The sequence below is a fragment of the Oncorhynchus kisutch genome, linkage group LG12 (genome assembly GCF_002021735.2).
Source record: "Oncorhynchus kisutch isolate 150728-3 linkage group LG12, Okis_V2, whole genome shotgun sequence".
Classification (NCBI taxonomy): Eukaryota; Metazoa; Chordata; class Actinopteri; order Salmoniformes; family Salmonidae; genus Oncorhynchus; species Oncorhynchus kisutch.
The window spans coordinates 32,979,853-33,007,131 of record NC_034185.2 but is presented as its reverse complement, the minus strand read 5'-3'; the positions used below and the strand labels follow the sequence as shown (position 1 = coordinate 33,007,131).

General features: G+C 42.9%; 3 protein-coding genes across 6 annotated transcripts; 2 read left to right on the top strand and 1 right to left on the bottom strand.

Annotated features, from left to right (window-relative positions):
* Positions 1-1,367: 1,367 nt before the first annotated feature.
* On the top strand, positions 1,368-5,803 carry LOC109900884 (ribosomal oxygenase 1). The gene is made up of 15 exons (XM_020496766.2): positions 1,368-1,503; positions 1,791-1,922; positions 2,160-2,299; positions 2,396-2,495; positions 2,582-2,695; positions 2,860-2,966; positions 3,156-3,263; positions 3,396-3,430; positions 3,543-3,721; positions 3,940-4,044; positions 4,261-4,402; positions 4,587-4,707; positions 4,795-4,894; positions 5,001-5,087; positions 5,254-5,803. Exons 1-15 carry the CDS (start codon positions 1,417-1,419, stop codon positions 5,320-5,322), a joined length of 1,626 nt encoding a protein of 541 aa, XP_020352355.1. The 5' UTR covers positions 1,368-1,416; the 3' UTR covers positions 5,323-5,803.
* Positions 5,648-9,060, bottom strand: ndufb1 (NADH:ubiquinone oxidoreductase subunit B1). The gene is made up of 3 exons (XM_031837393.1): positions 8,797-9,060; positions 6,045-6,189; positions 5,648-5,826 (listed from the first exon to the last, which is right to left on the bottom strand). The coding sequence occupies exons 2-3, from the start codon at positions 6,182-6,184 to the stop codon at positions 5,790-5,792; spliced, it is 177 nt and encodes a 58-aa protein (XP_031693253.1). The 5' UTR covers positions 6,185-6,189; positions 8,797-9,060; the 3' UTR covers positions 5,648-5,789.
* On the top strand, positions 9,055-25,543 carry LOC109900883 (cleavage and polyadenylation specificity factor subunit 2). Of its 4 annotated transcripts, none has more exons than XM_020496764.2 (15): positions 9,055-9,129; positions 9,522-9,687; positions 9,950-10,109; positions 10,288-10,393; positions 10,510-10,639; positions 11,027-11,142; positions 11,346-11,533; positions 12,000-12,290; positions 17,264-17,364; positions 17,603-17,806; positions 18,052-18,207; positions 19,077-19,299; positions 19,758-20,096; positions 24,519-24,653; positions 24,960-25,543. In XM_020496764.2, exons 2-15 carry the CDS (start codon positions 9,539-9,541, stop codon positions 25,050-25,052), a joined length of 2,391 nt encoding a protein of 796 aa, XP_020352353.1. In that variant the 5' UTR covers positions 9,055-9,129; positions 9,522-9,538; the 3' UTR covers positions 25,053-25,543. The 4 variants fall into 4 exon arrangements, with proteins under 4 accessions (XP_020352353.1, XP_020352354.1, XP_020352351.1 ...); XM_020496765.2 differs by having other exon boundaries at positions 9,056-9,134; XM_020496762.2 differs by having other exon boundaries at positions 9,058-9,199.
* Positions 25,544-27,279: the final 1,736 nt, after the last annotated feature.

Here is a 27,279-nt window from a genome sequence, read left to right as displayed (position 1 = left end):
GGGAGTTTATCCTAGCCACTGTGCTTCTACACCTGCATTGCTTGCTGTTTGGGGTTTTAGGCTGGGTTTCTGTACAGCATTTTGTGACATCAGTTGATGTAAGAAGGACTTTATAAATACATTTGATTGATTATCACAGATTTACATTCATAGAACAAGTGAGTCAGATTTTCACTATCTTCTTTGCAGAAAATGCAGACATCATCATTAGCCACAAATTTGGACGACATAGAATCTTGTGTAGAATTTTAAAGTGCACTTCCTTAAATTTGTTTGGTATACAATATTTGTAAGGCATTCACCAAGACAATGTCAGGAATAAGCATGTTCCAGAAAATGTTTCCTCGAGGCGTAAGTTGGTTCCGTGAATGGGAAATTTGTCTTATGTATTTATTACAACAAGATTTCTCAAGTAAGCCAACGCCTTCCAAACTGAGATCTGGATAAGCACTGTGATCATCACCAAAGCTAAGATGAGTTTTCATTAGTGTAGTTAGACCTCTGGGAATGGCGTTGATCACAGAAATAAACTCTCTGAAAGGAATTGGAAACTCATTCAATGTTATAAATTCTGCATATGCAAGAATATTACCCCTGTTATTGAAAACATCAAAAACAAAGTAAATATTCCTCTCATGCCAGCTAGGGTAGAACAATGACTTATTCCTTACAGATATGTTTGAATTATTCCACAAATAGCTTTATGAGTGGAAAAATTATGCAGAAAACATATTTTCCAGGACATTAAAGCTTGTTGGTGAAACCTAGCCAATTTAGTGGAATATAATTACATTTCAGTAAAAATTGAAAACCTCCAAACTTATTTAACACATTGTTTGGAATGAAATACCAAATTGATTTTGTATTGACCAAACATCTTTTCAACCAATTGATCTTGAAAGTGTTATTTATGTCAATAAAATGCAATACTTCCAGACCTCCTTCAGCTCTTTCATTTGAGAGGACTGACTTTTTAGTATGTGAGATTTATTTTTGTAGATGAAGTCAAGAAAGGTCTTGTTGATCTCTTTAGAGGTAGAGGGATTTACTAATAAAGATAATGAGGGGTACACAAAGCGAGACAGTCCATCTGCCTTGGACAGAAGCACTCTCCCAAGTATAGACAGATACCTTTGTAATTATAAAAAAATATTCTTGGTTTTCTTAATTTTAGGAGTGGCATTCATATGTTGTCTAAGTGTTTTTTTGACAGATGTATTCCTAAATATTTAACATAGTCGTTTACAGGAATCTTTTCTGTCTTTATCACCAGAGTCATATGAACATAAGATTTTACATGTAGAAACGTTCATTTTTAATCCAGATGCAATAGAGAATGTAGCGATAAAATACCCGTAAGAATATCCCTGTTGTCGCACTATTGATGACGTCAGGAATGAGAAAATATTCGACAACATGGAGAAGAAACATGTGTCAGCTTTTGAATTGTACCAAAATGCGGTATTAGCATCGACTCCTGAAGTTAAAACATCATCTGTGAAGGTACTTTGGGTTATGTTATTACTACTGGTGTTTGCTCGCTTCCAATTTCAGATAGGCTATGTTTTTTTTTTGTGTCCTATTTTGACGGCAAACGTCAACTGTGTTGACAAATCAACTGAAGTAGCTAGCAAATGTATGTATTTGGAAGTTGGCGTCTTCCATAATGTATATATAAGTAAGGAACATCTGTTTAATATACTATTGCAATATGCATCTGAGCAATTGACTGTTGATTGCCTAATACCATTTCATGCCTGACTGCCTCTGCCTACTGGATGCTTTTGTAGATTACAGCAAAGAAGCAGAAGGAAAATGGTATCCAGACCCCCAAATCCATCAAAAAGACCAAAAGGAAACAGATGGGCAAGCAGGTCATAAAAGCGGCACAAAGAGAGGAGAGGGTGGAGAGACTGGCAGAGGTTAGTTTGGGGCATCAGCATATAGCTTATGTAATTGTTTGACGGTGGTTCCCTGGGTTTTTCAGTCATTGTATGTGTTTGAGATGAACTACATTGTATTCAGACTCAGCAGAATCGCTGCTCCACAATCACTTTGCATCCCAAATAGCTCAACTGATTGTGATCAATATAAGCTATTCTGTGCCTCGCTGGTCAAACTGAACCCCTTAAACATGCTGATTGTCTGGTTGCATGCAGGAGGTACAGTGTGGAGAGATTAGCGGAGTGGCACTAGATTCTCTGCTGAGTGACCTGGCTAAAGTCAGCAACAGCAGGGTGAGAGCCAGCAAACTTTTCCAGTGGCTCATCCACCCAATTCCCTCCAAGAGTTTCTTCAGGTAATGATGTCAGGTGTAGCTTTTCACAGTACAGTATTGTAGTCGATTGCACAGGAAGATATCCTTTGTTAACTATTGACTTGCTTGATCTTATAGAGATGCATGGGAAAAGAAGCCAGTTTTGATCAAACGTCAGAATCCAGACTATTATAAGGGACTGTTCTCCACAGCAGAGTTTGATCGCATTTTAAGACGGGTAAGGTGTCACGACTAGCTACACATCTTCTGTGTTTAGTGTCATTTTTGTTGCTCAAATAAGGTTTTTCCTATTGATATTTTCAGGATGACGTTCAGTATGGGGTGAACCTGGATGTCACCAGCTACAGAAACGGCAAAAGAGAGACACACAATCCTCCAGGGAGGGCTCTCCCATTCACTGTATGGGACTTCTATGAGGTAAAAAGCCAAGTGAAAGTCTACTGATTGTCAAGTTTCATTTACAAAGTGTGAGCAAGTGTTGGTTAGATCATACCAATGGCCGTGTAACATGTTTTAGTTAGAAGTCCTTAGTACCTCAACATAATATTGAAACCCAACCTGTTGTCTTCCATGTTTTCCAGAGTGGTTGCTCGCTGCGTATGCTTAACCCCCAGGCCTTCTCCTCCACTGTGTGGAATGTGCTGTCCATCCTACAGGAGCACTTTGGCAGCATGGCAGGAGCCAACATGTGAGTCACCATCTTTGACAATCTATCTGACCAGTGAGATGCTCTCACACAACATTGAAAGTTATTGAACATGTATGGGACAGTGAACATCATTTCCTCCTGGGAGGACAAACTATTCTGTTGTATTCTTACCGCATGCTGATGCACTTCCTCATGACATTTCAGTAAAAATGTATTTTGCGTTCCCAGGTATTTGACACCTCCAGGAACACAGGGCTTTGCTCCACATTATGATGATATTGAGGCCTTTGTGGTTCAGCTGGAAGGGAAGAAGCACTGGAGAGTTTACAACCCCAGGTGACTAGTTTCTCAGTACAATTCCCAAAAAGGTGATCAGCACCATCAACCCATTTTGAACTTGATTCATGTCAGTAAACTCTGCTGAGAAACAAATACATTTTGTGGGATGTGTTTCCTGTCACTTTTCAGGTCAGAAAATGAGGTCTTGCCTGTCGTTTCCAGTCGTAAGTAATCTTTTGTCCACTGTTGTGCCTATTAATAGACAATAAGCATGACAGATCACTCCCCTGTACCTCAGGCTCATTCCTTACAGATGGCTTGGTATTCCTCTTCCAGCTAACTTTAGCCACTCAGAGATCGGGAAGCCCATCCTGGAGGCAGTCCTGGAGGCTGGGGACCTCCTCTACTTCCCCCGAGGGTTCATCCACCAGGGGGACTGCCTGACGGATGCTCACTCCCTCCACATCACTGTCTCATCTTACCAGAGGAACAGTTGGGGAAACTTACTGGCAAAGGTTTGTTATTAACCTGCTTAATCCTATGCATTCCTTGTATGGGACATTGTCCAGTTCTTTGTCTAATTTTGTATCATTAAATACATTTACACTTTGAGTAAGAAAACAACTGAAAATATTGCAGGATATACAATATGGCATGTCCATACCAAAAAATGCATTTACTTGTAAGTATAGGCTTGTATTGTGTATGATGTAGAACATGATCTCTTTGACAGGTGGTACCAGCAGCCCTAGAGATGGCCATGGAGGAGGATGTGGACTTCAGAGGAGGCCTGCCTGTGGATTACCTGACATACATGGGGGTGCAGAACTCAGACAAGGTACTTCAGATGCCACCATTTCTGTGCCTGGTTTCCAATGTACAATCAACCTTGAAGCACCCACCCTCAGCAGGGGTGTGTTTAGAAAGAAACGCTACAGAGCTGACGCCTATGCCCCGTTGCGAAGAACATCTGTTCTGCAAAATCTATTTCTACCGGAACATACTATAACGTTGCACCCTCGTAACGGCCCTCAATCTACCTGTGCACGTATAGGAGGATCCACGCAGGGCCCAGTTCCTATCCAGAATAGAGGGTCTGATGAAGAAGCTAGCAACCTTTGCCCCTGTGGATGCTGCTGTGGATCAGAAAGCTAGGGGCTATCTCCATGACTGTCTCCCCCCGATGCTCACCGCAGGTACCACAAGGTTTTACTTGAAATTGTGATAGGTGGTTGTTTTTACCTTCAGTTGAAACCAGTTATTGTAAGTCACTGTGTATAATAGTTGCTAAATGACTCAATGTAAATATTTACTCTAAAATGTCACATTTTAAAGTGACTAATGACTCTGCCAGTTTAAATGATTGATGATTATCCACAGAGGAAAGGGCCAGCAGTGTCCAGGGAGCTCCTTCCAGGTGGGAGAATGGAGAGCCGGTAGACATGGGTGTGGCCATCAGAGGCCAGATCAGAGTCAGACTCGTCCGTTCTGGAATCGCCAGGTAGCTCTCAGCATTAAACACAAAAGCATGGCTATAAAGGGTTGACCTTTCCAGAAAAGAAGATGACTTTCCTTTGTTCCCCTGCAGGTTATGCAGTGATGGAGAAGCAGTTTGGCTTTACTACACTGCCGACAACTCCAGAGTCTACCACAAGGAGGAGCCCAAGAGTGTTGAAATAAAAGCAGAGGTATGAATGTTTGGGTCTCTGTAATTGCCTTGCTAATATAGCAGTGACGTGTGCCTGTCTGATATGGTGCACTGCAGTGATGACCTTTATGATGCAACTCTTTCAGCACACAGATGCCATGGAGTTTCTGATCCATGCATATCCAAAGTTTGTGACAGTTGGCAGCTTGCCATGCAAGTTGGCTGAGGACAAGGTGTGTTTCTTCAACATGTTATGCAACATTGCTAAAACATGTATGCTTTCTTCTGCATAGTCTAACCACATATGCAGCTCTGTAGTGCATGGTCAAGCCTTGATGATATACAGTGTTGGTCTCTGCACTGCAGTTTTCTTAAAGATGTAATTCCCTGCTCTTCCAGGTGTCCTTGGCTGAGCTGCTGTTTAAGAGAGGGCTTATTCACACTGCAGAACCTCTGCAGCAATCCTGAAGAGTTTCAAAATAAATGTCTCCCATGCCAGCATCATTCACTTCACTATTATGTGTAGGTAGAATTGTTCCGATTTTTAGGACAGCGGTCATTAACTCAGTAGTCCATCAGCATTGCCCTCTACAACAAATTCATCTAAAATCTTCAAAAACTGTTAGTAATAGAGCTGAAATAGCTATTTTACAATGTTACCCTTGTTCAGTAAGTATTGAATTAAACTTATTTGCATATTGGTGTAAAACACTCCTTGTTTGTGTGTTGCTAATGTCCAACTTTGTCTTATTGCTATAGTTGTGTATACTTAAATCACAAATGAATGACGAGGTTAAGATGACAACAGGGCATGTTTATTGGTTGATACAGTGACTGAAACGTATCGGGGTGCTTGATTTGAAGACCATCCAGAAAATGTAAATCACAACAGGAGATGTGACTAATGCACAATAAATATTCCACGACAGGTGGGTCTACTTCCAGGTGACTTCCTCGCCAGGCTTCAGCTCCCTTTTTTTAATAGAGGAGAAAATTCAGAGAACCATTAGAACCCACTTAGATTATTTCTAGGAATGTATGCTTTAATGTCTAGATACTGTCATGCCTGAAACACTGGGACCAAGCTATACTGGCCTGGTTTCACATCCACTAGTTGCTTGAAAATAAATCTGTGCCAGCACAGTATGGTTCCCATCTATAGTATCTGTGTGGGTGCTGCAGATTTATACCTGCTGTACAATGCGCTTTTGTTCCTGAAAGCGGTCAGCTTCTGGTCCTGTGCTCTGTCCATGTAGATCCCGATAACAAAGCCAAGGGGGACAAATATGTTAACCCAATGGTCACGCATCAGGGCAGCAAAGTTCACCATACTTCCTGTTGGTGACAAAACATACGTTTTTAGTTTACTGCAACCAAATTGTATAAAAAAAATCTTTGGTGCAGCATAAGTTAGCATACCAGTCTTTCTGATGTCAATTTCATAAGCAGTTGGTAAAGGATGAACGTCATAACATTTGGCAGTCAATTAGCTAGCTACAGTAGTTTAATCTAGCAAATTTGTCAAATTGCACATTTGCTAAATTCTAGAAATAGCTACAATACCAGCCAAACGTTTGGACACCTCATTCAAGGGTTTTTATTTACCATTTTCTACAATGTAGAATAATAGGAGATGTCAAATAACACACATGGAATCATGGAGTAACCAAAAAAGAAATCAAAATATTTTATATTTGAGATTCTTCAAAGTAACCACCCTTTGCCTTCATGACACTCTTGGCATTCTCTCAACCAGCTTCATGAGGTCATCACCTGGAATGAATTTAAATGAACATGTGTGCCTTAATTTGTGGAATTTCTTTCCTTCTGAATGTGTTTCAGCTAATCAGTTGTGTCAAGGAAGGGTTGGTAAACAGAAGATGCCCTATTTGGTAAAAGACAATCCATATTATGGCAAGAACAGTTCAGATAAGCAAAGAGAAAGACAGGCCATCATTACTTTAAGACATGAAGGTCAGTCAATCCAGAAAATTAAGAACTTTGAAATTCAGTTGCAAAAACCACATTGGCTAACCGGACTGCCTGCATTGTGTCCCGGCACCCACCAACCCCTCTTTTACACTACTGCTACTCTCTGTTCATCATATATGCATAGTCACTTTAACCATATCTACATACTACCTCAATCAGCCTGACTAACTGGTGTCTGTATTCAGCATCGCTACTATTATTTTCAAATGTCTTTTTACTGTTTTATTTCTTTACTTACCTAATTCTTTACTCACCTAATACCTTTTTTTGCACTATTGGTTAGTGTCTGTAAGTAAGCATTTCACTGTAAGGTCTACTACACCTGTTGTATTCGGCACACGTGACAAATAAACTTTGATTTGATGGGTCCAAATTTGAGATTTTTTCAACTGCTGTGTCTTTGTGAGATGCAGAGTAGGTGAACGGATGAGCTCCGCATGTGTGGTTCCCACCGTGAAGCATGGAGGTGGTGTGGGGATGTTTGGTGGCGACACCGTCTGATTTATTTAGAATTTAAGGCACACGTAACCAGCATGTCTACCACAGCATTCTGCAGCGATTTGCCATCCCATCTGGTTTGCAGATAGTGGGACTTATTTGTTTTCAACAGGACAATGCCCCAACACCTCCAGACTGTGTAAGGGCATTTTGACCTCAACCCAATTGAGATGGTTTGGGATGAGTTGGCCCGCAGAGTGAAGGAAAAGCAGCCAACAAGTGCTCAACATATGTGGGAACTCCAACACGGATGGAAAAGCATTCCAGGTGAAGCTGGTTGAGAGAATGCAGACTGTGCAAAGCTGTCAAGGCAAATGGTGGCTACTATATACTTAATTTTATCGACAGTGTTTCATCCATTGATCCTAAGAGAAAATTATAGAGAATATGGCTTAGTTGCCTTTACTTACCCCACAGCTAGCCTTAGCATCGCCGCTATTGAAACAATGGGAGTGGTAGGGCCTATGACAGGATGCTTCAAAATGCATGCCCAAACCTGTCACTAAAAAACAAATGTTATGTGGTCCTCTGTTGCTCAGTTTTTAGAGCATCGTGCTAAAAGGGTAGTGGGTTGGAGTCCCGGGACCACCCATACTTCAAATGTATGCTCAAATGACTAAGTATCTTTTAGATAAGTGTCTGCTAAATGGTGTGTGTGTGTGTGTATATATAACACAGTGCCCTCGGAAAGTATTCAGACCCCTTGACTTTTAACACATTTCCACTGCCGACCATTGAATATGTACCCAGTATGCAACAGAGCCAAGAGTGTGCAAAGCTGTCATCAAGGCAAAGGGTGGCTATTTGAATAATCTCAAATATATTTGGATTTGTTAAACACTGTTTTTGGTTACCACATGATTCCGTATGTGTTAGTTCATAGTTTTGATGTCTTCACTATTATTTTACAATGTGTAAAATAGTACAAATAAAGAAACCTCATGGAATGAGGTGTCCAAACTTTTGACTGGTACTGTATATCAACTGGTTACCATAGATAGTTTGTGTCCACACAACTGCTATCAGCAAATATTCCATTTCTGACAAGAATGAGTGTATTTGCTCAAATCTAGAAATAGCTAGCTATATCAGCTGGTTATCATAGCTAGTTTGTGTCCACAACTGCATCAGCAAATACATTCATTCCGGTAGCTACCGGTAACAAAATTTTTTAAACTAGCTAATAGCTATCGTCAACTATCGTTGAAATTATTACCATTTATATCTGTGTTATTCATCTAAACCAGCAAGCTAGCTGACAAGCATGGACTCAATAGGACCAGCTAACATCGTTAGCTCGCAAACAATATGCCTCGATTCTTCACACAATAATTCTACAGTATGTTGCAATTGAATTATATATTTAAAGTATTGCACTGCTATAGAAATACTTATAACGACGTCAAACTAATAACGAATTTATAGGAAGGCATAAAAAAAGTGACATTTTACCTAGCCTTGGCCTTCGACTTCTCTTGCTCACTGGCTCTCAGAGGACGTTGGACCCTACCACCTGCTCTAAAATGGTGTTGTTGCCTTTTAACAATGAATCATAAAAAAACACTTTTTAATTCAATATTACTTCAACTTCAGAATATTAGAACATTCGTCTGGGGGATAATTTCAATGTAAAAAACGGGTGCTTTCTTCTTTGAAAATAAAAGTTATTCTATTCACGATGCGATAAATATGACTTGATGGTACCTCCCCAGTGACCTCTCACATTTTCAGCGGCAAGCTTCCGCTTCATTGAAAGACGTGTTGACAATCGTTGCTGAAAATGCCGTAATGTTAGACTGTTCATGTTATTGATTTCTTTGCTCAGTTTTTGTGAAATATTATATAGCACTTTATGGTATGTTACTCTATGGCCCATTTTTATAGGACAATTAGTCTGATGGCCAACTTAGCATGCTAGCTAACGTTAGCTAGCTTGGACTGCAAACATACAATAGGTAGCATGGCTTCTCTAACTAGTTCTGTATGATGAGTAGTGTTAAGAATTGCTGTGTAAGTGTATCATGTCCATGTACCGTTCATGGACCATGTCTGTTCACATTATTATAAAGATCAGACCTGCAGACCTGTTCGTCGTCAGTCATATTTTCTGCATGTGAAAGTGGCTCGAAATATATAGCCATCTTGTTGATAACTAGGTAATGGTCTTGTCCCTGCAGTATGACAGCTGAGGAGAATGACTTCTATTATCAAACTGACCGCTGTGTCAGGGGTGCAGGAGGAGTCTGCCCTCTGCTACCTGCTGCAGGTGGATGAGTTCCGCTTCCTCCTGGACTGTGGCTGGGATGAGAGCTTCTCTATGGACATTATTGATGCCATGAAAAGGTAGAACACACATAATCTAAGCCAGTAGTTCTCAATGGGGTACATGGCCTATCCAAAGGGAGTACTTGGTAAGACTCAGAACATAGGCCTAATGATTGGTTACACATGAAGGGGCACATGTGCAGAGCAAAATGTGATTGGAGGTACGGATTGAGAATCACTGATCTACGCTATCTAGACATTGTCTTTGATTCCTGAAGTCTACAACTAGAACTTATCCCTGTCAATCAGATCTCTTACGGGCCATTCCACTTCTCAATAGGTATGTCCACCAGGTTGATGCGGTGCTCCTCTCCCATCCTGACCCCCTGCACCTGGGGGCTCTGCCCTACGCCGTGGGCAAGCTGGGCCTCAACTGCCCCATCTACGCCACCATCCCCGTCTACAAGATGGGTCAGATGTTCATGTATGACCTGTATCAGGTAAAGGCAGGGGTGTGTTAACCTGGTCCCAGATCTGTTTGTGATGTCTTGCCAACTCAGCAGGACAGCACAAACCCATCTGGGACCAGGCTAGGGGATGTGGGTGATGTCCTATTGAACAAGAGGTGACCGTGCACTGTAAAACTATTCTCACAATTGGGATCTGTTGTTTTGGTAGTCGCGCAACAACACAGAGGACTTCAACCTGTTCACCCTGGATGATGTAGACTGCGCTTTTGATAAAATCCAGCAGTTGAAGTACTCCCAGATTGTAAATCTGAAAGGTCAGTAAAACATGTATCAGTCTTACATAGTGATTGAATGATCATATTTCTATTGAGTAACCTCCTTGTTATAGCTGAAACACTGGTTCAAATGACATTTTTACTCTTCTGGACAGGGAAAGGACATGGTCTGTCCATCACTCCACTTCCTGCTGGTCACATGATCGGTGGGACCATCTGGAAGATTGTGAAGGATGGGGAGGAGGAGATTGTTTACGCGGTGGACTTCAACCACAAGCGAGAGATGTGAGTAGAGACTGGATAGTGCATGTTTATTTTGCTGCTGAACCTTCAAGGTAAAGTACATGACCAAAAGTATGTGGACACCTGCTCATCGAACATCACATTCCAAAATCATGGGCATTATTATGGAATTGGCCTCATCAATTTGAAAGGGCTGCGCTGCAATAATGACCTGACCTGTGTCCCATAATGAACCTGTATTTCATATAGAACTTGGCTAATAATAACTAGCCATCTTTTAAATTAGCATGTCCTTGCAGGGCTTGACATTCAGGCACACTACATGATCAAAAATATGTGGAGACCTGCTCATCAAACATAATTTAATTTCAAAATCATGGGCATCAATATGAAGTTGGTCCCCCAACATATTGTAAATCTTTCCTCCAGCCACCTGAATGGGTGTACATTGGAGTCGGTGAGTCGTCCATCTCTGCTCATCACAGACTCCTTTAACGCTACATACGTGCAGCCGCGTCGCAAACAAAGGGACGAGCAGCTTCTCAGTAAGTTAATCAACTCTCACTCATGTGTGCAGTAATGCTATCCTGATCACAAATATTTTTATGCTGTCTTGCCAACTCCTGTGGTCACTGTCACACCATGGCCATGGCTAGACAGCACAAAAAGATCTGGGCCCAGGCTACAGTAATACCTAAAAGTTGAATATTTAAAAAATGTCTAATCCGCCAATCATTTCCCCCTTCAGCCAATGTGATGGAGACGCTACGTGGTGACGGCAACGTGCTGATTGCCGTGGATACGGCGGGCCGTGTGCTTGAGCTGGCTCAACTGCTGGACCAGATCTGGAGGACGAAGGATGCCGGTCTCGGGGTCTATTCTCTGGCCCTGCTGAACAACGTCAGCTACAACGTGGTGGAGTTCTCCAAGTCTCAGGTCTCGGCCACACGCATACCCTTTTCATTACATGGTCACACAGTACCAGACAATCTTTAAAACAGTTTTAAGTGTTTGTTTCAGCCTGCCTGCAGTGCCAGATGGGTGAGGTTTGCACTTTTGGGACTGTTCCATTGGTTCAGTTGCACCGTGCAAGCTCAGTGAAGCAGAGCTAAAGTATTTGAATGATCTCATATAATATTTGAACCCAGGTCTCTAGCTCACTCACCATGAGGAGATGTGATCAACTTTGTGCTAATGTTCACTTTTCAAGTGCTCACTGCTCGGTCATACATTTTGTGAAAAATATTACAATGATTGACTTTTGTGGGATGGATTTAATATTTTTCTCAATGTTGTTTTAACACACGGCGCATGTCCTGCTAATATTGTGTGATTATCATGTCATTGTAATAGGCACGTTAACAAGAGACGTGATTCTGCCTGTTATATTCTCCCCCTACAGGTGGAGTGGATGAGTGACAAGCTGATGCGTTGCTTTGAGGACAAGCGCAACAACCCTTTCCAGTTCCGCCACCTGTCCCTGTGCCACAGCCTGGCTGACCTAGCACGTGTGCCCAGCCCCAAGGTGGTGCTCTGCAGCCAGCCCGACCTGGAGTCTGGCTTCTCTCGCGAGCTCTTCATCCAGTGGTGCCAGGAGGCCAAGAACTCAGTGATCCTCACCTACCGCACCACGCCTGGCACCCTGGGCCGCTACCTCATCGATAACCCCGGGGAGAAGATGCTAGACCTGGAGGTGAGACTAGGACAGGGGTTGGCAACTAGGTTTGCCTTCGGGGGAATTTTTCTGGGCTAGTATTCAACGGGTCAGAACGTAATTAGTGTAATAGCAGCCCAATTCATAGGCCTACACTACAAATTGGACACCATTGGTCCAATGCAGCCATCTCAATCAAATAATTTCTGGGAAACAATAAGTACCTTACTTAGAGTGTTTTCAATTAACATGGTCAAACAGAAACAAAATTAGTGTCTAAGCAAAGGGCAATTTCTCAAGCAAGAAGTTTGCTATGACTGTTTTTGAGTGGTCTGAGTAGGGAGGGAAAGACTGAACATTTGCTGTTATTGGCAGAGGTTTGGAACGTTCTTCTTGGTCTATTAACTAATTTGCCGCTTGGTGATGTCACCATTGAAGGCCAAAACTCCCTCCCACCTTAAACAGGAATAAAGTTTGAAACAGCTCTGACACTAAAAGGGCATTATCATCATTTTCACAGTATTATTCCAACCTCACAGTGTAGAAATGTATATAAAACATCACGATTTTGACTGCACTGGGCCTTTAACACATCTGGTTAGTATAATGGACATAAATAAACGCAACATGCAACAATTTCAAAGATTTTTATTGAATTAAAGTTCATATATGGAAATCCGTCAATTTAAATAAATTAAGCCTAAATCTATGGATTTCACATGACTGGGAATACAGATATGCATTTATTGGTCACAGATAGCTTAAAAAAGGTAGGGGCATAGATCAGCGAACCAGGCAGTATCTGGTGTGACCATCATTTACCTCATGCAGTGTGACACTCCTTTGCATAGAGTTGATCAGGCTGTTGATTGGGGCCTGCTCTTCTTCAATGGCTGTGTGAAGCTGCTGTATATCAGCTTCCAGGAATTGTGTACAGATCCTTGCGACCATTGGACTGTGCATTATCATGCTGAAACATGAGGTGATGGCGGCTGATGAATGGCACAACAATCGGCCTCAGGATTTCTGTCACGGTATCTCTGTGTATTCAAATTGCCATCAATAAAATGCAGTCGTGTTCGTTGTCTGTAGCTTATGCCTGCCCATACCATAACCCCACCACCACCACCACCATGGTGCACTCTGTTCACAACATTGACATCAGCAAACCACTCGCCCGCATGTCCCCATACACGTGGTCTGCGGTTGTACAGTCGGATGGATGTACTGCCAAAACTTCTAAAACAATGTTGGAGGGCGGCTTATGGTAGTGAAATGCACATTAGATTCTCTGGCAACAGGTCTGGTGGACATTCCTCCTGTCCGCATGCCAATTGCACGCTCCCTCAAAACTTGAGACGTCTGTAGCATAGTGTTGTGTGACAACTGCACATTTTAGTGTGATAAATGAACTTAGAAAAACATCAGCCACCTTTTGCATTCCCTGTGTAATGATCATGCCATTTAATCTGCTTATTGATATGCTTACTAACAGGGATGTGAAGAAATTTGTATTCCACATTTGAGAGCAATACGATTTGAGCGTATGGAACACTTGTGGGATCTGGCAGCTCTTGTCAATAACATAATCATTTCTATCTGATTACACTGATATAATCAACAATCTCTTTACTAAATTAGTTTTTAAAATATATTTTTATGCGTTGATTGGGGAGAATCCTCTTGCAATCAAGAGAAAATGACGCTCTCAAAACAAAGGTGGCTAATGAAAATAGAAGTTTAAGGGAAGACTGGGCCCAGAAATATGCATTCTTACCATATTTCTCCAATGTCGAACCAGAGTGTCTTTTTTTGCTACGAAACTGTTGCTTTTTGCAGATAATGACGTCTGGGACGTCCTTATGACTCTAAGCATGGTAGCCTACTTTTCAAAAGTTAACTTTCCACCCAGACAGCATTCCGACAGATGCAATAAATGTTTAGCTTAGAGTGACAGGATAGCAAATTCCATTTTTTATATAGGTCGTAGCACAGCTTCAAAATGTCATCGAGAGAAACCATATGCGACAGTCAGATATTTTGCGTGGATTTTATAAAGCTTGTCTGTAATGTAAGGCACCAGTGTTGAGCATCGTTATAGAACGCTTTATGTAAACTGGGGGTCCTTTTTTATTATTTCATTTCAAAAGATTAAGCTAACAATAGGTAGGCTATCCCTTCTGTCCTTTTCTTTAACGAAGGATATGTCATACCCTCACATACCCCCTCAGTTGAAGCCCTGCTTTAAACCAAACACTCCAAGCCTTTCACGGACACGGAGGTATTTAAGGAGGGAACGGTGACGGCATTGGAGGATTTGGATACCGACAAATCTATGGAAAGCATGAATGCTTCTGTCAAACAGGTAGGCCGAGTCTGTGTTTCTTAAATAGGAATACTCAAATTACTTTCAGCCTCATTCGCTGTCCAACTCAGTTGGTTGTACGCGGCCCGCCGCTTCACGTTTCATTACTAGGCTTGTCACGATTCCCAAATATTACAAACAATAGGATACCAGGCCAAGGATCACGATACCGAGTAGTATCGCGATGCCATGGTGGAAAACAATTGGTGGCCTAGCATCCTGTTCGCCCCGTCCCCCGGACGCTTGTTCACGATTTCTAAACCTTCTCCAAAAACCTGTCACTGAAATTCCCACTTCTACTCAATACAACACATTGAATTTAACGTCACACTGTTAAGTGTATAATATAATACTGCATCGAATGGCTGATTTGCTAATATTTGCAAAGGCATTCCTGTGATTTGGCTGGAGGAATGGGAAGAAGGAATATGGAATGGCATCAAACACATAGAAACCGTGTTTGATACCATTCCTCTCATTCTGCTCCAGCCATTACCACAAGTCCGTCCTCCCCAATTCAGGTGATATACCTGCATAATGATCTGCATGTCATTGTGTCAGTATGGAGAAAATACTGCAGAATTATCTGCATGTCATTGTGTCAGTAAGGAGAAAATACTGCAGAATGATCTGCATGTCAGTGTCAGTAAGGAGAAAATACTGCAGAATGATCTGCATGTCATTGTGTCAGTATGGAGAAAATACTGCAGAATGATCTGCATGTCATTGTGTCAGTATGGAGAAAATACTGCAGAATGATCTGCATGTCATTGTCAGTAAGGAGAAAATACTGCAGAATGATCTGCATGTCATTGTGTCAGTATGGAGAAAATACTGCAGAATGATCTGCATGTCATTGTGTCGGTAAGGAGAAAATACTGCAGAATGATCTGCATGTCATTGTGTCGGTAAGGAGAAAATACTGCAGAATGATCTGCATGTCATTGTGTCAGTAAGGAGAAAATACTGCAGAATGGTCTGCATGTCAGTGTCAGTAAGGAGAAAATACTGCAGAATGATCTGCATGTCATTGTGTCAGTATGGAGAAAATACTGCAGAATGATCTGCATGTCATTGTGTCAGTATGGAGAAAATACTGCAGAATGATCTGCATGTCATTGTCAGTAAGGAGAAAATACTGCAGAATGATCTGCATGTCATTGTGTCAGTATGGAGAAAATACTGCAGAATGATCTGCATGTCAGTGTGTCAGAATGGAGAAAAAACTGCATGAAACCTTCTTTCCTCTTCAGTTAACACATAATCACTCTCATAAACACACAACACTCTCTCTCTCTCTCTCTCTCTTTCACATACACACACTGCTTCCAATTTTCCAAACGTTAAGACACCAAACAGAATGTAAGGAGGACCAGATAAACATAGATGTTTGATATAGTTTAGGCTGACATTATTTAGGCCTTATATGAATTATACCTTTTCCTTTCTTCCTGTGCCAATCAAATGTGCCTAAACCTACTGTCAAGTTACCAGGTTGTTAGCTAGCTCGGTTACATGACTGAACACTGTTATCAAACCAATAATTAGCGACCCGGGATTAGTTTCAAAAGGCCTGCGACATGGTTTGTGAAACTATGTCAAATGCGCGCGAACCCCGATGGAAAGAATAAAAGGCCTCTCTGCTAATATGGGTCTTATTTTTGATTGTTTAGGCTAGAGACGAGGCGTTTTTTTTGCTGTAAAGCTCCAAACATGCTTGTCGCAAAGCGGTGCTCCATTTTCCCTCCCTGACACTCCGAGTCTGCATGACAGTGAGCTTGCAAAGTCTACTCAGACCGGTCCGTGCTCTTTGTTATAAGAAATGATACAATGTATCAGCTTTGCGCACTAATCCAATGTAACAAATGTACAATTCTAACAACAAAAGACTCATAAGGGTCTGCGTCTGCATCCCTGCTCGCCATCGCGGTTCAATTATATTGGAGGTAAATAAAACAGACGGAGGAATAGACGCGCGGACAGAGTGAAGCAGGTGAGTGAGCACTGGTAGGGGATGCGGCTGGCTGGTTCCAGCTGACACAGGTGATATGCGCTTGAAAGGGAAGTGGATATTGGACCTGCATATACAAGTGGCTGTTGCTTCAATTCAACTGAATTTATAAACCAAACTAACTTTCTAAACATGTTATAACCGGCACCAGCAGGTTCTTAATATCGGTAGGGCTGAAAAAGTTGGTAGTATCATATGAAATGGTACTACAGTATTCTATAATGTTATTGTAAGTGTCATGACGTTTTGGTACCTTGATATTACACCATGGTACACCAGCACAACCTGGCACGCTTGCCTTATTAGTTGACTGTCTCTTGCACTCTCTCCTCATGGATTGAAGTTCAAATGTAACTTGCATTATTTTGGCGGGGTAACTTCTTCTTGGGACATTCCATTTGGATCCGTTACTATTTGGGGAACCCAAAAAAATAGAAGAGCAGCTGTGTGGCCATTTTGGCTCCGACTGATAGCTTTTTGGATTTATTTATTTTGGTGCAGCATCTCCCTAGGGCTCTTCCTGTCTCTGTTTCTGTCTCAACTCAAGCGTGGAACAGCTTGATGTGTCACTGGCATTCGCACTGTCCCCCCCCCCCCTTTTTTTTTCTCCATTTCATTTTCTTGTCATGTTGACAGATTAGAAAACGGGTGAAGCTGGAAGGCAGGGAGCTGGAAGAATACCTGGAGAAAGAGAGAATGAAGAAGGAAGCTGCCAAAAAACTTGAACAAGAAAAAGAGTGAGTCACTGACACTGTTTGTGTGTTTTGGGCCTCAACTTATTTACCATATTTGGGCACCGTGAATAATATTCCCAGACATGGGTATTGTTCTGTGTGTGTGTTACGCGCATGTGTGCGTGGAGGACATACTATACAGATTCATGAAGTTGGTCTCCGGGAACGAAGATGTTTGTTTTTGAGATGAAGAAACAGCAAGATTGTGTGTGTGTGAGTTTAATATATTTGTGTCTTTCAGGGTGGATGTGGACTCCAGTGACGAGAGCGACATGGAGGATGACCTGGAGCTGCCGACCATGGTGAAGACCAAACACCACGACCTGATGATGAAGGGAGACGGCGTCCGCAAGGGCAGCTTCTTCAAACAGGCCAAGAAGTCCTACCCCATGTTCCCCACCCACGAGGAGAGGGTCAAATGGGATGAGTACGGAGAGATCATCAGGTACTGTAGTCATTAAACTATTACCCTTTTCACACTAAAGCGCTGATCAAAACTGAGCTGTGCTGACCTGGTTATGCATCAACCATAGATGCTGGACAAGGGAAATATCAGCGCCAGTACAGTCCGGTTGGCACAGAAGTGTCTTTTACCTCGGTAGAAACCCCTTTGAATAATGAGCTATGGATTTTTTGTTGAAGCAGAGCTTAACTTCACACGATGATGTATTAATTAATGACTGTCTCCAGGCCAGAGGACTTCCTGGTACCAGAGCTCCAGGCCACAGAGGAGGAGAAGAACAAGCTGGAGTCGGGCATGGCCAAAGGAGACGAACCCATGGACCAGGACTCCTCATCCAAAGTACCCACCAAGTGTACCTCCACTACAGAGAACCTGGAGATCAAGTAAGTGGACCTACCCACCTAAATTGAAAGCAGACTTCTTCAGAGAGCCTCTCAATGCAAAAAAACAATATGATTCATTTTTATATTGTAATGATTTACAAGGAACCACATCGTGCTGAAACGTGTACGTTTGGGATTTTAATGATCCTTGTGGATATGCCAAGACTATAGTTATTTTAATTTGCGCATAATATTAAAAGTACCTTAGTATTTTTCTCTAATATTATCAGGGACCCCCTCTCAGGCAAACCGGCGACCCACCCCATCATACGTTAGCAAGAGAGAAAACATTCACATGTCTTGTCTTCAAGGGAATGATAATGGCATGTAAAAGTCTTATTATTTTATTGCTTTGGTAGATTGTTGTTTTTTTTTCATTATTTTGATCTCCCCACATAATTTGAATAGGAAGTGTAAACTCTAACAGCCTATTAGCTCGAAAGGTAACTCAAACACATTTTTGCTAAGAGTAGCTATTTAGCGGCTTAACATCAGCCAGTGGCACTTGGTGGCCTATTTGCAGGTGCTTTTTCAATCCTATGTCAGATACTCCAGTGAGTGTAATTTGCTCAGTGTTAAGAGATAGAGTTTGTATCATTAGAAATAACATATTCTCCTCTTTTCTACTGTAGGTATGTAATTCAAAATGTGTTTATTTTGTTGCTAGCAATATTCATAAAAACATTGAAATCAAACATTTTATATATTTATTTTTGCTGAAAATTGCTGAAAATAAGGGGTCTGTGGACTGCCAGTTGTATACCGCTGATAGTATATATATTTTTTTTACATCACATTTAAAATTAATATCTTATTTCATATTTAAAATATTGAGAAATTAGAAATTCTTATCTGATCATTCTGTGCAGAGCCAGGGTGACGTACATCGACTACGAGGGGCGTTCAGACGGCGACTCTATCAAGAAGATCATCAATCAGATGAAGCCGCGGCAGCTGGTGATCGTGCACGGCCCTCCCGAGGCCAGCCTGGACCTGGCCGAGTCCTGCAAGGCCTTCACCAAGGACATTAAGGTCTACACGCCTAAGCTGCAGGAGACTGTGGACGCCACCAGTGAGACACACATCTACCAGGTCAGTCGGGTTCGAATTTTATGCAAAATGCCATGCTAATTTAAAATATTTTGGGACAGATTGACTCATGCCCTATATGATTGTGAATAATTGACATAGAATGGTGTGTTATCACTATTCACCAATCAGAATGATGATGCGCTTAAGTAACTGCAACTAATTTAACCCAGGTCATCTTAGAATTTTGTAACTTGACAGTGGGTCAATTGTGTATAAGGTTAATAATAATATTATTATTATATATTCCATTTGAGTTACAGTCGTGTGTGCATAAATATACCGTACAGGTATTCCTGGGAATCGAACCCCACTATCTTGGCATTACAAGTGCCGTGATCTACCATCTGGGCTACAGAGGACCCAGTTAAGCAGTTTGTTTGTGTGCAATAACATTTTAAATGTTAAGCTTAAGCACTTTCTGTCATGTACACATTAAATATTTTATTCTTCCTGCCCAGGTGCGGTTGAAAGACTCGCTGGTGAGCTCGCTGCAGTTTTGCCGCGCCAAGGACACGGAGCTGGCGTGGATTGACGGCGTGCTGGACATGCGCGTGGTCAAGGTGGACACAGGCGTGCTGCCCGAGGAGGGCATGGTGAAGGGTGAAAAGGGAGCTGGCGAGGAGGCCGTGGAGGATGGCGAGCTGGCCATGGACGTGACCCCTGCTGACGACGGCGCCACAGACCATAGTGTGGTGGCTCAGCAGCGCGCCATGAAGACGCTGTTTGGCGAGGACGTGCGCGAGCCGTCGGAGGAGAGTGACGTCATCCCCACCCTGGAGCCCCTGCCCGCCCACGAGGTGAGAGAGCGAGAGATGGAGGGGAAGAGGAGATGTACTGTAGCGAGAGATACTGTGGATAGACGGAGGGGAGGGCACAGAATAGGGGAAGGTTGGCTGTAATCCCTTAGTTCAGACAAAGAGAGAGAGAGGAGCTAGAAAGAGGGTAAAATGAGGTGGCTTTGTCCTCAGTGAAAGAGGATGGGAGAGGGCTGACCCGAGGGAGAGGGAGACTAGCGTTGATCCCGGGACCGTTTTTTATTCAGAGAGGGAAATGATAGGTTGAGTGGTTCCTCTCTAGGTTTCTTCCTAGGTTCCTGCCTTTCTAGGAAGTTGTTCCTAGTCCCAATGCTTCTACATCTGCATTGCTTGCTGTTTGGGTTTTTGGCTGGGTTTCTGTATAGCACTTTGTAAAAAAGGGCTTTATAAATACATTTGATTGATATGACAATAGACACAAAGAGCAGCACAATGCACAGGAAGAAAGCTAGCCTGTGGATAATTTAGCAACAGAGAGAAGGGAGCTCACCGAATAAAACTGATATGAGGTTATATGTATAGAAATTATTAGTGATGGGGGGGAAAAAATGGATAGTTACAAATCGCAATATTATTTTTGGATGACATTACATTCATATTTGACTCTAAGTATTGATTTGTATAAAAATAACATTTATTTGTCTGTTTTTGGTTCACAATTTCCTTTAATAAAAAATAAAAAAATTCAAACAGCAATGGGTATGCAAACCAGGTATTCAAAACGTTTGGGACAAAGTCTTGGTTGAATCTTTTGCGATGTGCGATTCGGTCGTCATGCACTGTATGAATGAAAATGTCTAAAGGCTTTCTCAAAAAAACATACCAATTAAATGTTGAATGCAAAGTAGGCCTACCTGGCAGAATCATTTCATGATGATTCGTATCGATCACGGGGCATTTGTTTTGCAAACTCAGCCATCACATGTAGCCTAGACTGTACATTGTAACCTCTTTTTTAAATTATTATTATTGTTCACAGACCTCCTTAAGTGGTCTGCTGATGTGGTTTAAGCGTTGTTGTGGACTTGGTACATCACATTTTAGTTTTTTTTTTCTATAAACAAAAAGTGTGATTATGAGAGTGAAAGAAAAAAAATCTCTGAAACCTGGATCATGAAACCAGGAAAACGGAATTGACCAAAATATAAAACTGATTTTATAGGGCCCTACAACTGTAGAGTGACTTATAAATCGCTACCAATAACACTAGTATTGAGATTGAGTAAAAAGGTTTTATTTTTGTCCATCCTAACAACAATGTACACAATATATACAAAAGTATGTGGACACCCCTTCATATTAGTGGATTTGGTTATTTCGAACACACAGCCATGCAATCTCCATAGACAAATATTGGCAGTAGAATGGCCTTACTGAAGAGCTCAGTGACTTTCAACATGGCACCGTCATAGGATGCCACCTTTCCAACAAGTTAGTATATCAAATTTCTTGCCCTGCTAGAGCTGCCCCGGTCAACTGTAAGTGCTGTTATTGTGAAGTGGAAGCATCTATTAGCAACAATGGCTCAGCCACGAAGTGGTAAGCCTCACAAGCTCACGGGACCACCGAGTGCTGAAGCACGTAGCGTGTACAAATCGTCTGTCCTCAGTTGCAATACACTCTACCAAGGTCCAGACTGCCTCTGTAAGCAATGTCAGTGCATCAACTGTTTGTCGGGAGCTTCATGAAATGGGTTTCCATGGCCGAGCAGCTGCATACAAGCCTAAGATCGCAAGATGCACAATGCCAAGCGTCGGCTAGAGTGGTGTAAAGGTAGCCGCCATTGGACTCTGGAGCAGTGGAAACGCGTTCCCCAGAGTGATAAATCATGCTTCACCATATGGCAGTCTGACGGACGAATCAGGGTTTGGCGGATGCCAGGAGAACGCTACCTGCCTTAATGCTTAGTGCTAACTGTAAAGTTTGGTGGAGGAGGAATAATGGTCCGGGGAAGTTTTTCATAGACCGGGCTAGGCTCCTTAGTTCCTGTGAAGGGAAATCTTAGTGCTACAGCATACAATTACATTCTAGAAGATTCTGTGTGTGCAACTTTGTGGCAACAGTTTGTAGAAGGCCCTTTCCTGTTTCAGCATGACAATGCCCCCGTGCACAAAGCGAGGTCCATACAGAATTGTTGAAATCGGTGTAGAAGAACTTGACTGGCCTGCACAGAACCCTGACCTCAACCCAAACGACCTGTGAGCCAGGTCTAATTGCCCAACATCAGTGCCAGACCTCACAATTGCTCTTGTGGCTGAATGGAAACAAGTCCCCGCAGCAATGTTCCAGAAGAGTGGAGGCTGTTATAGCAGCAAAGGGGGGACCAACTTCATATTGATGCCCATGATTTTGAAATGAAATGTTCAATGAGCAGGTGTCCACATACTTTTGATAATTTAGTGTACCTGGATTTCAAGCCCTGCAAGGACATGCTAATTTAAAAGGTGGCTAGTCATTATTAGCTTGGGTCTATATGAAATGCAGGTTCATTATGGGACACAGGTCAGGTCATTATTGCTGTGAAAAATTGTTGCGACCAAATCTTGTGCTGATGCCATCAACTGAAAAAGTTGGATTCACACCAGTGCCACAAGTGCAAAAAGTTTGTCTCGAGCCCTGAACTAATCCACAGAGTCCAATTGATCGGAGGTCAGATTTACCAGGATTAAAAACTGTATGGTTGGGGTTCCACAGAGTCCATTCAGTTCAACTGATCGAAGATCAGAAGTGTGTTCAATAAGGTAAATACTTTGTGAACATGAGCTAACACATTCCATTTGTTTTGTGTTGGCCATGAAGTTGCGGAATTTTGCTAACGTTATCAAAAAGGTAGTGTGCAGCGAACGTATGTGTCTGTTTCGGATCTAAACTGTCACTACAGATAATCAAATCAAAGTTTATTTGTCACGTGCGCCAAAGACAACAGGTGAAATGCTTACTTACGGGACACAATGCAAATAGTCCGTTAGCTATTTGATTACCTGTTCAGAAGTCTCATGGCTTGGGGGTAAAAGCTGTTGAGAAGCCTTTGGGCTTGCGGTAGTAGAGAGAACAGTCTAAGACTGGGGTGGCTGGGTTCTTTGACCATTTTTAGGTCCTTCCTCTGACACCATGTGGTATAGAGGTCCTGGATGGCAGGCAGCTTAGCTCCAGTGAATGGGGGCGTGCTCAGTCCTTTTTCTGTAGTCCACAATCATCTCCTTCGTCTTGGTTACGTTGAGGGATAGGTTGTTATTCTGGCACCACCCGGCCAGGTCTCTGACCTCCTCCTTATAGGCTGTCTGTTGTGTCGTCTGTAAACTTAATGACGGTGTTGGAGTCGTGCCTGGCCATGCAGTCGTGGGTGAACAGGGAGTACAGGAGGGGACTGAGCACGCTCCCCTGAGGGGCTCCGGTGTTGAGGATCTGCGTGGCAGATGTTTTGTTACCTACCCTCACCACCTGGGGGATGGTCTAGGATCCAGTTGCAGAGGGAGGTGTTTAGTCTAAGGGTCCTTAGCTTAGTGATAGGCTTTGAGGGCACTATGGTGTTGAACGCTGAGCTGTAGTCAATGAATAGCATTCTCTTGTAGGTGTTCCTTTTGTCCAGGTGGGAAAGAGCAGTGTGGAGTGCAATAGAGATTGCATCATCTGTGGATCTGTTTGAGCGGTATGCAAATTGGAGTGGGTCTCGTGTTTCTGGGATAATGGTGTTAATGTGAGCCATTACCAGCCTTTCATGACTACAGATGTGAGTGCTACGGGTCAGTAGTCATTTAGGCAGGTTACCTTAGTGCTCTTGGGCACAGGGACTATGGTGGTCTGCTTGAAGCATGTTGGTATTACAGACAGGGAGAGGTTGAAAATGTCAGTGAAGACACCTGCCAGTTGGTCAGCACGTGGCCATGTAGGTTTGTAGTTGGAATAGCAAAGTCATTTGCAGTTTGATTATTTCCTCTAAATGCCACAGTAATCCTTAGAAAATGTTTTGTTTCATGTTTCACCGTAACATTTTTGACTGTCCATTCAAATTGTTTCTAAGGCTGCATTTACACAGGCAGCCCAATTCTGAGCTTTTTTTCACTAATTGTGTTTTTTAACCAATCAGATCAGCTCTTTTGCCAGGAAATTAGCAAAAAATCTAACATAGTCCTTAGAGTCATACTGATCTGAGGTTAGATGTACAGAAACTGTATGGTTGTGGTTCCACTAATACACGTAGGATGCGTTTACACAGGCAGCCAATTCTGATATTTTGGCATGACCATGGCAAAAGAGCTCATCTGATCAAAAGACCAATTAGTGGAAAAAAAGATCAGAATTTGGTTACCTGTGTAAATGCAGCCGCAGATTACAACTGGTCTGAGATCAGTTGTATATAATGTATTCTGGTTCTAACCCATACACACCCTGTTTAACTCACAGATCCCAGGCCACCAGTCGGTGTTCATCAACGAGCCCCGCCTGTCCGACTTCAAGCAGGTGCTGCTGAGGGAAGGCATCCAGGCTGAGTTTGTGGGAGGAGTGCTGGTGTGCAACAACATTGTGGCCGTCCGCAGGGTGAGTTGTCCGTCTCTCTGTCCTTCTACCCCAGCACACCACAGTACAGCCACAGTCATTCATTTAGTTAATTCAGCTCGCTTTGACAGCATAAGCCAATCCCAGCCCTGACCGGCGATAAGTAGTTTGTAGGCTGAAGGGGCAACCTATGAATAAACAAACCATTTCTGCTGCATAATAAAGTCAGCACCACTCCATCTCCATCTCCACATCTATTTGTGGATGTTAAAGGAGGGGGGGAATGGTTGTGACTATGCGTGACCCCTCTAACCCTTGTCCGTGTCGCCCCCCCCACCCCCTGTACAGACGGAGGCAGGGCGCATCGGCCTGGAGGGCTGCCTGTGTGATGACTACTATAAAATCCGCGAGCTGCTCTATCAGCAGTATGCTGTGGTATAGGAGAGACGAGCAGCCGCGGAGACGGCGTCGGCCGTTACATGATCACACAGAGACATTCCGTTTGAGAGGAGAGAGAGTGGAGAGAGCGGACGATACCCAGAGGACCACAGTGTTCTAGGTGTTCTCCGCACACAGGCTACCTGAGCTCCCCTCGAGCATCTCCAGCTGTTTTACTTCCAACCGCTGTGTTGATTTCTCCTTTTTTACCCCCTTTGTCTGTTTACTGTTTATTTTTTTATTGTGCGTCTTTCCCCCCGCAGTGAGAGACAGATGGGCTCTCCCTTATTGACCTCTCCTTGATGCGAACACATGATGTGCGAACCAACGGTAACCCTTAGGGTCTTTTTTACCTCTCCTCAAACTCCCTCAGCTCTGGAGAACATTCACCACACACTCGCTGGAGAGTGCCAACATCGCTTGACATAGGCTGAAATGGTTTCTGTTTTTTTGTTTTCTACTACTCATTAAATTCCCTTTTTTGAACAATTTAATTGGTTTGTGTCATATATATTTGCTGTTGTTTGAGAGGGGAACCAGACTTGTATATGTACTGTATGTAGGTTTGGGGTCAATTCAGTTAATGTTTCAATGAGGGCAATTTTGAATGGGAATTCCAGTTTACTTCCTGAATTGAGTGAATGGAAATGGAATTGACCCCGACCCTGACTGTATGGAGTACCATTAAGGGGCTTTGCTCTACTGTGCTGCTGCAGTTACGGTTTGATAACACAAGATGGAGACATTTTTCTGCCTCTTCCTCCCTCTACCTCTCTCCCACAGCAGCAATTCTAGGGTTGAGAGATGACGTTGTCCCTGCAGTGATATCTTGGAAAATTAGCATAATTCACTCAGTTATGTACATAACAAGGTATAATACTTAATTCTCTAATGCTTATATTTCAGGTAACAAATTAGGTTATATAGTTAAGATTGAGACTGAGGAAAATGAATGTATTTAAAATGGCTTGCTGATTTGTGATGTCTTCTAATCCACATATAAGGTCAATGTTATTATCCCTGTGAAGTTTAAATTCACCATTGTCTCAGGAGACTGCTTGGGGGGAGGGCGTGTCCCAAATTGCCAAATTAACCGGAGCCTTATGGTGTAAAGTAGTGCACTATAATGTGAGTAGGGTGGTGTGACTGTGATGATGGGTGGGGGGGGGGGTGAAGCAGCCTTTTTCTCCTCGGCGGCGGTGTGTCATTGGCTGGCTGAAGTCCGCTGCTGCAGTAGTGGTGGCACATCGTCTCAGCCCATTACGCTCACAGACAGTCAGCATTGTGCGAATCCCCGGGGTGGCCCCTCGCCTAGCCACCTTACCACATGGGCAGTTGTGGTATGTCACTGCCGTGGCTCGACCAACAACAAAGGACCACTCTACCATACACACAATCTCTCTCGCTCTCTCTCTCTCTCTCTACACACACTCACTCAGTGACCTATCGTCATGGGACAAAGCACCTCCCCTACCATACACACAGTGACATCACTTCACCCTCAGTCGTTGTCGACTACCAAACTGCCCAACCTATGGACCCGCAGCCAGTCAGAGTATGGTGGGCCACGAACGTTTTAGTCTGGGCCGACCCGACGAAGCGAGCTGACGGTGGGCAGAGGGAGAGAAGGATCATGGGGATGGAGGGTGTTATAGGCATGAGCAGCATGGATGGCTGGCCCACTGATGCGCAGCTAGGTTAGTTTTGTACAGAACAGTTGCATAACATATAGTTTTGCACTTTAGAAACATTAAAATTTAAATGGCCTTTTTTATAATCCATGGCACAGGCACACACACACACACATACACACACACACAACATTTGCGGCAGAAAATATGCCTTTATTCTCTCTGTCACAGAAGGGATTACTGAAGTTCACACAGAGAGAATGGGATGGAGATAAACCGAGAGAGATGGAACAAGAGAGGCTCCTGCCCAGTCACTACTTTTCATTTTGATAATTGACGGTGGGAACGCCAGAAAGGTCCATCAGCGTAATCCTCTTAGTGCATTGTTTATAATGTTGACTGTCACAGAAGCTCCCTATTTTTTTATGTAAAGAGCAGCTAAGGCCCCACTTTGCCCCCAGGAGGCAGGGAGGAGACCTGAGCCCTGAATGCATCCCAATTGACACCCTATTCCCTAATGTACTACTTTTGACCAGAGACCTATGGGCCCTGGTAAAAGTAGGACACGAAATAGGGAATAGGGTGCCATTTGAGTGAGA

Bases quoted from the DNA above. Each gene is read 5' to 3' on its own strand.
- LOC109900884 (XM_020496766.2), top strand. From the start codon at position 1,417: ATGGAGAAGAAACATGTGTCAGCTTTTGAATTGTACCAAAATGCGGTA. The intron at 3,264-3,395 runs GTGACTAGTTTC...GTCACTTTTCAG, and splicing joins TGGAGAGTTTACAACCCCAG to GTCAGAAAATGAGGTCTTGC. The intron at 4,895-5,000 runs GTATGAATGTTT...CAACTCTTTCAG, and splicing joins GTGTTGAAATAAAAGCAGAG to CACACAGATGCCATGGAGTT.
- ndufb1 (XM_031837393.1), bottom strand. From the start codon at position 6,184: ATGGTGAACTTTGCTGCCCTGATGCGTGACCATTGGGTTAACATATTT. The intron at 5,827-6,044 runs GTATAAATCTGC...TATTAAAAAAAG, and splicing joins AAAAGCGCATTGTACAGCAG to GGAGCTGAAGCCTGGCGAGG.
- LOC109900883 (XM_020496764.2), top strand. From the start codon at position 9,539: ATGACTTCTATTATCAAACTGACCGCTGTGTCAGGGGTGCAGGAGGAG. The intron at 11,143-11,345 runs GTAAGTTAATCA...TTCCCCCTTCAG, and splicing joins AAGGGACGAGCAGCTTCTCA to CCAATGTGATGGAGACGCTA. The intron at 19,300-19,757 runs GTCAGTCGGGTT...CTTCCTGCCCAG, and splicing joins GTGAGACACACATCTACCAG to GTGCGGTTGAAAGACTCGCT.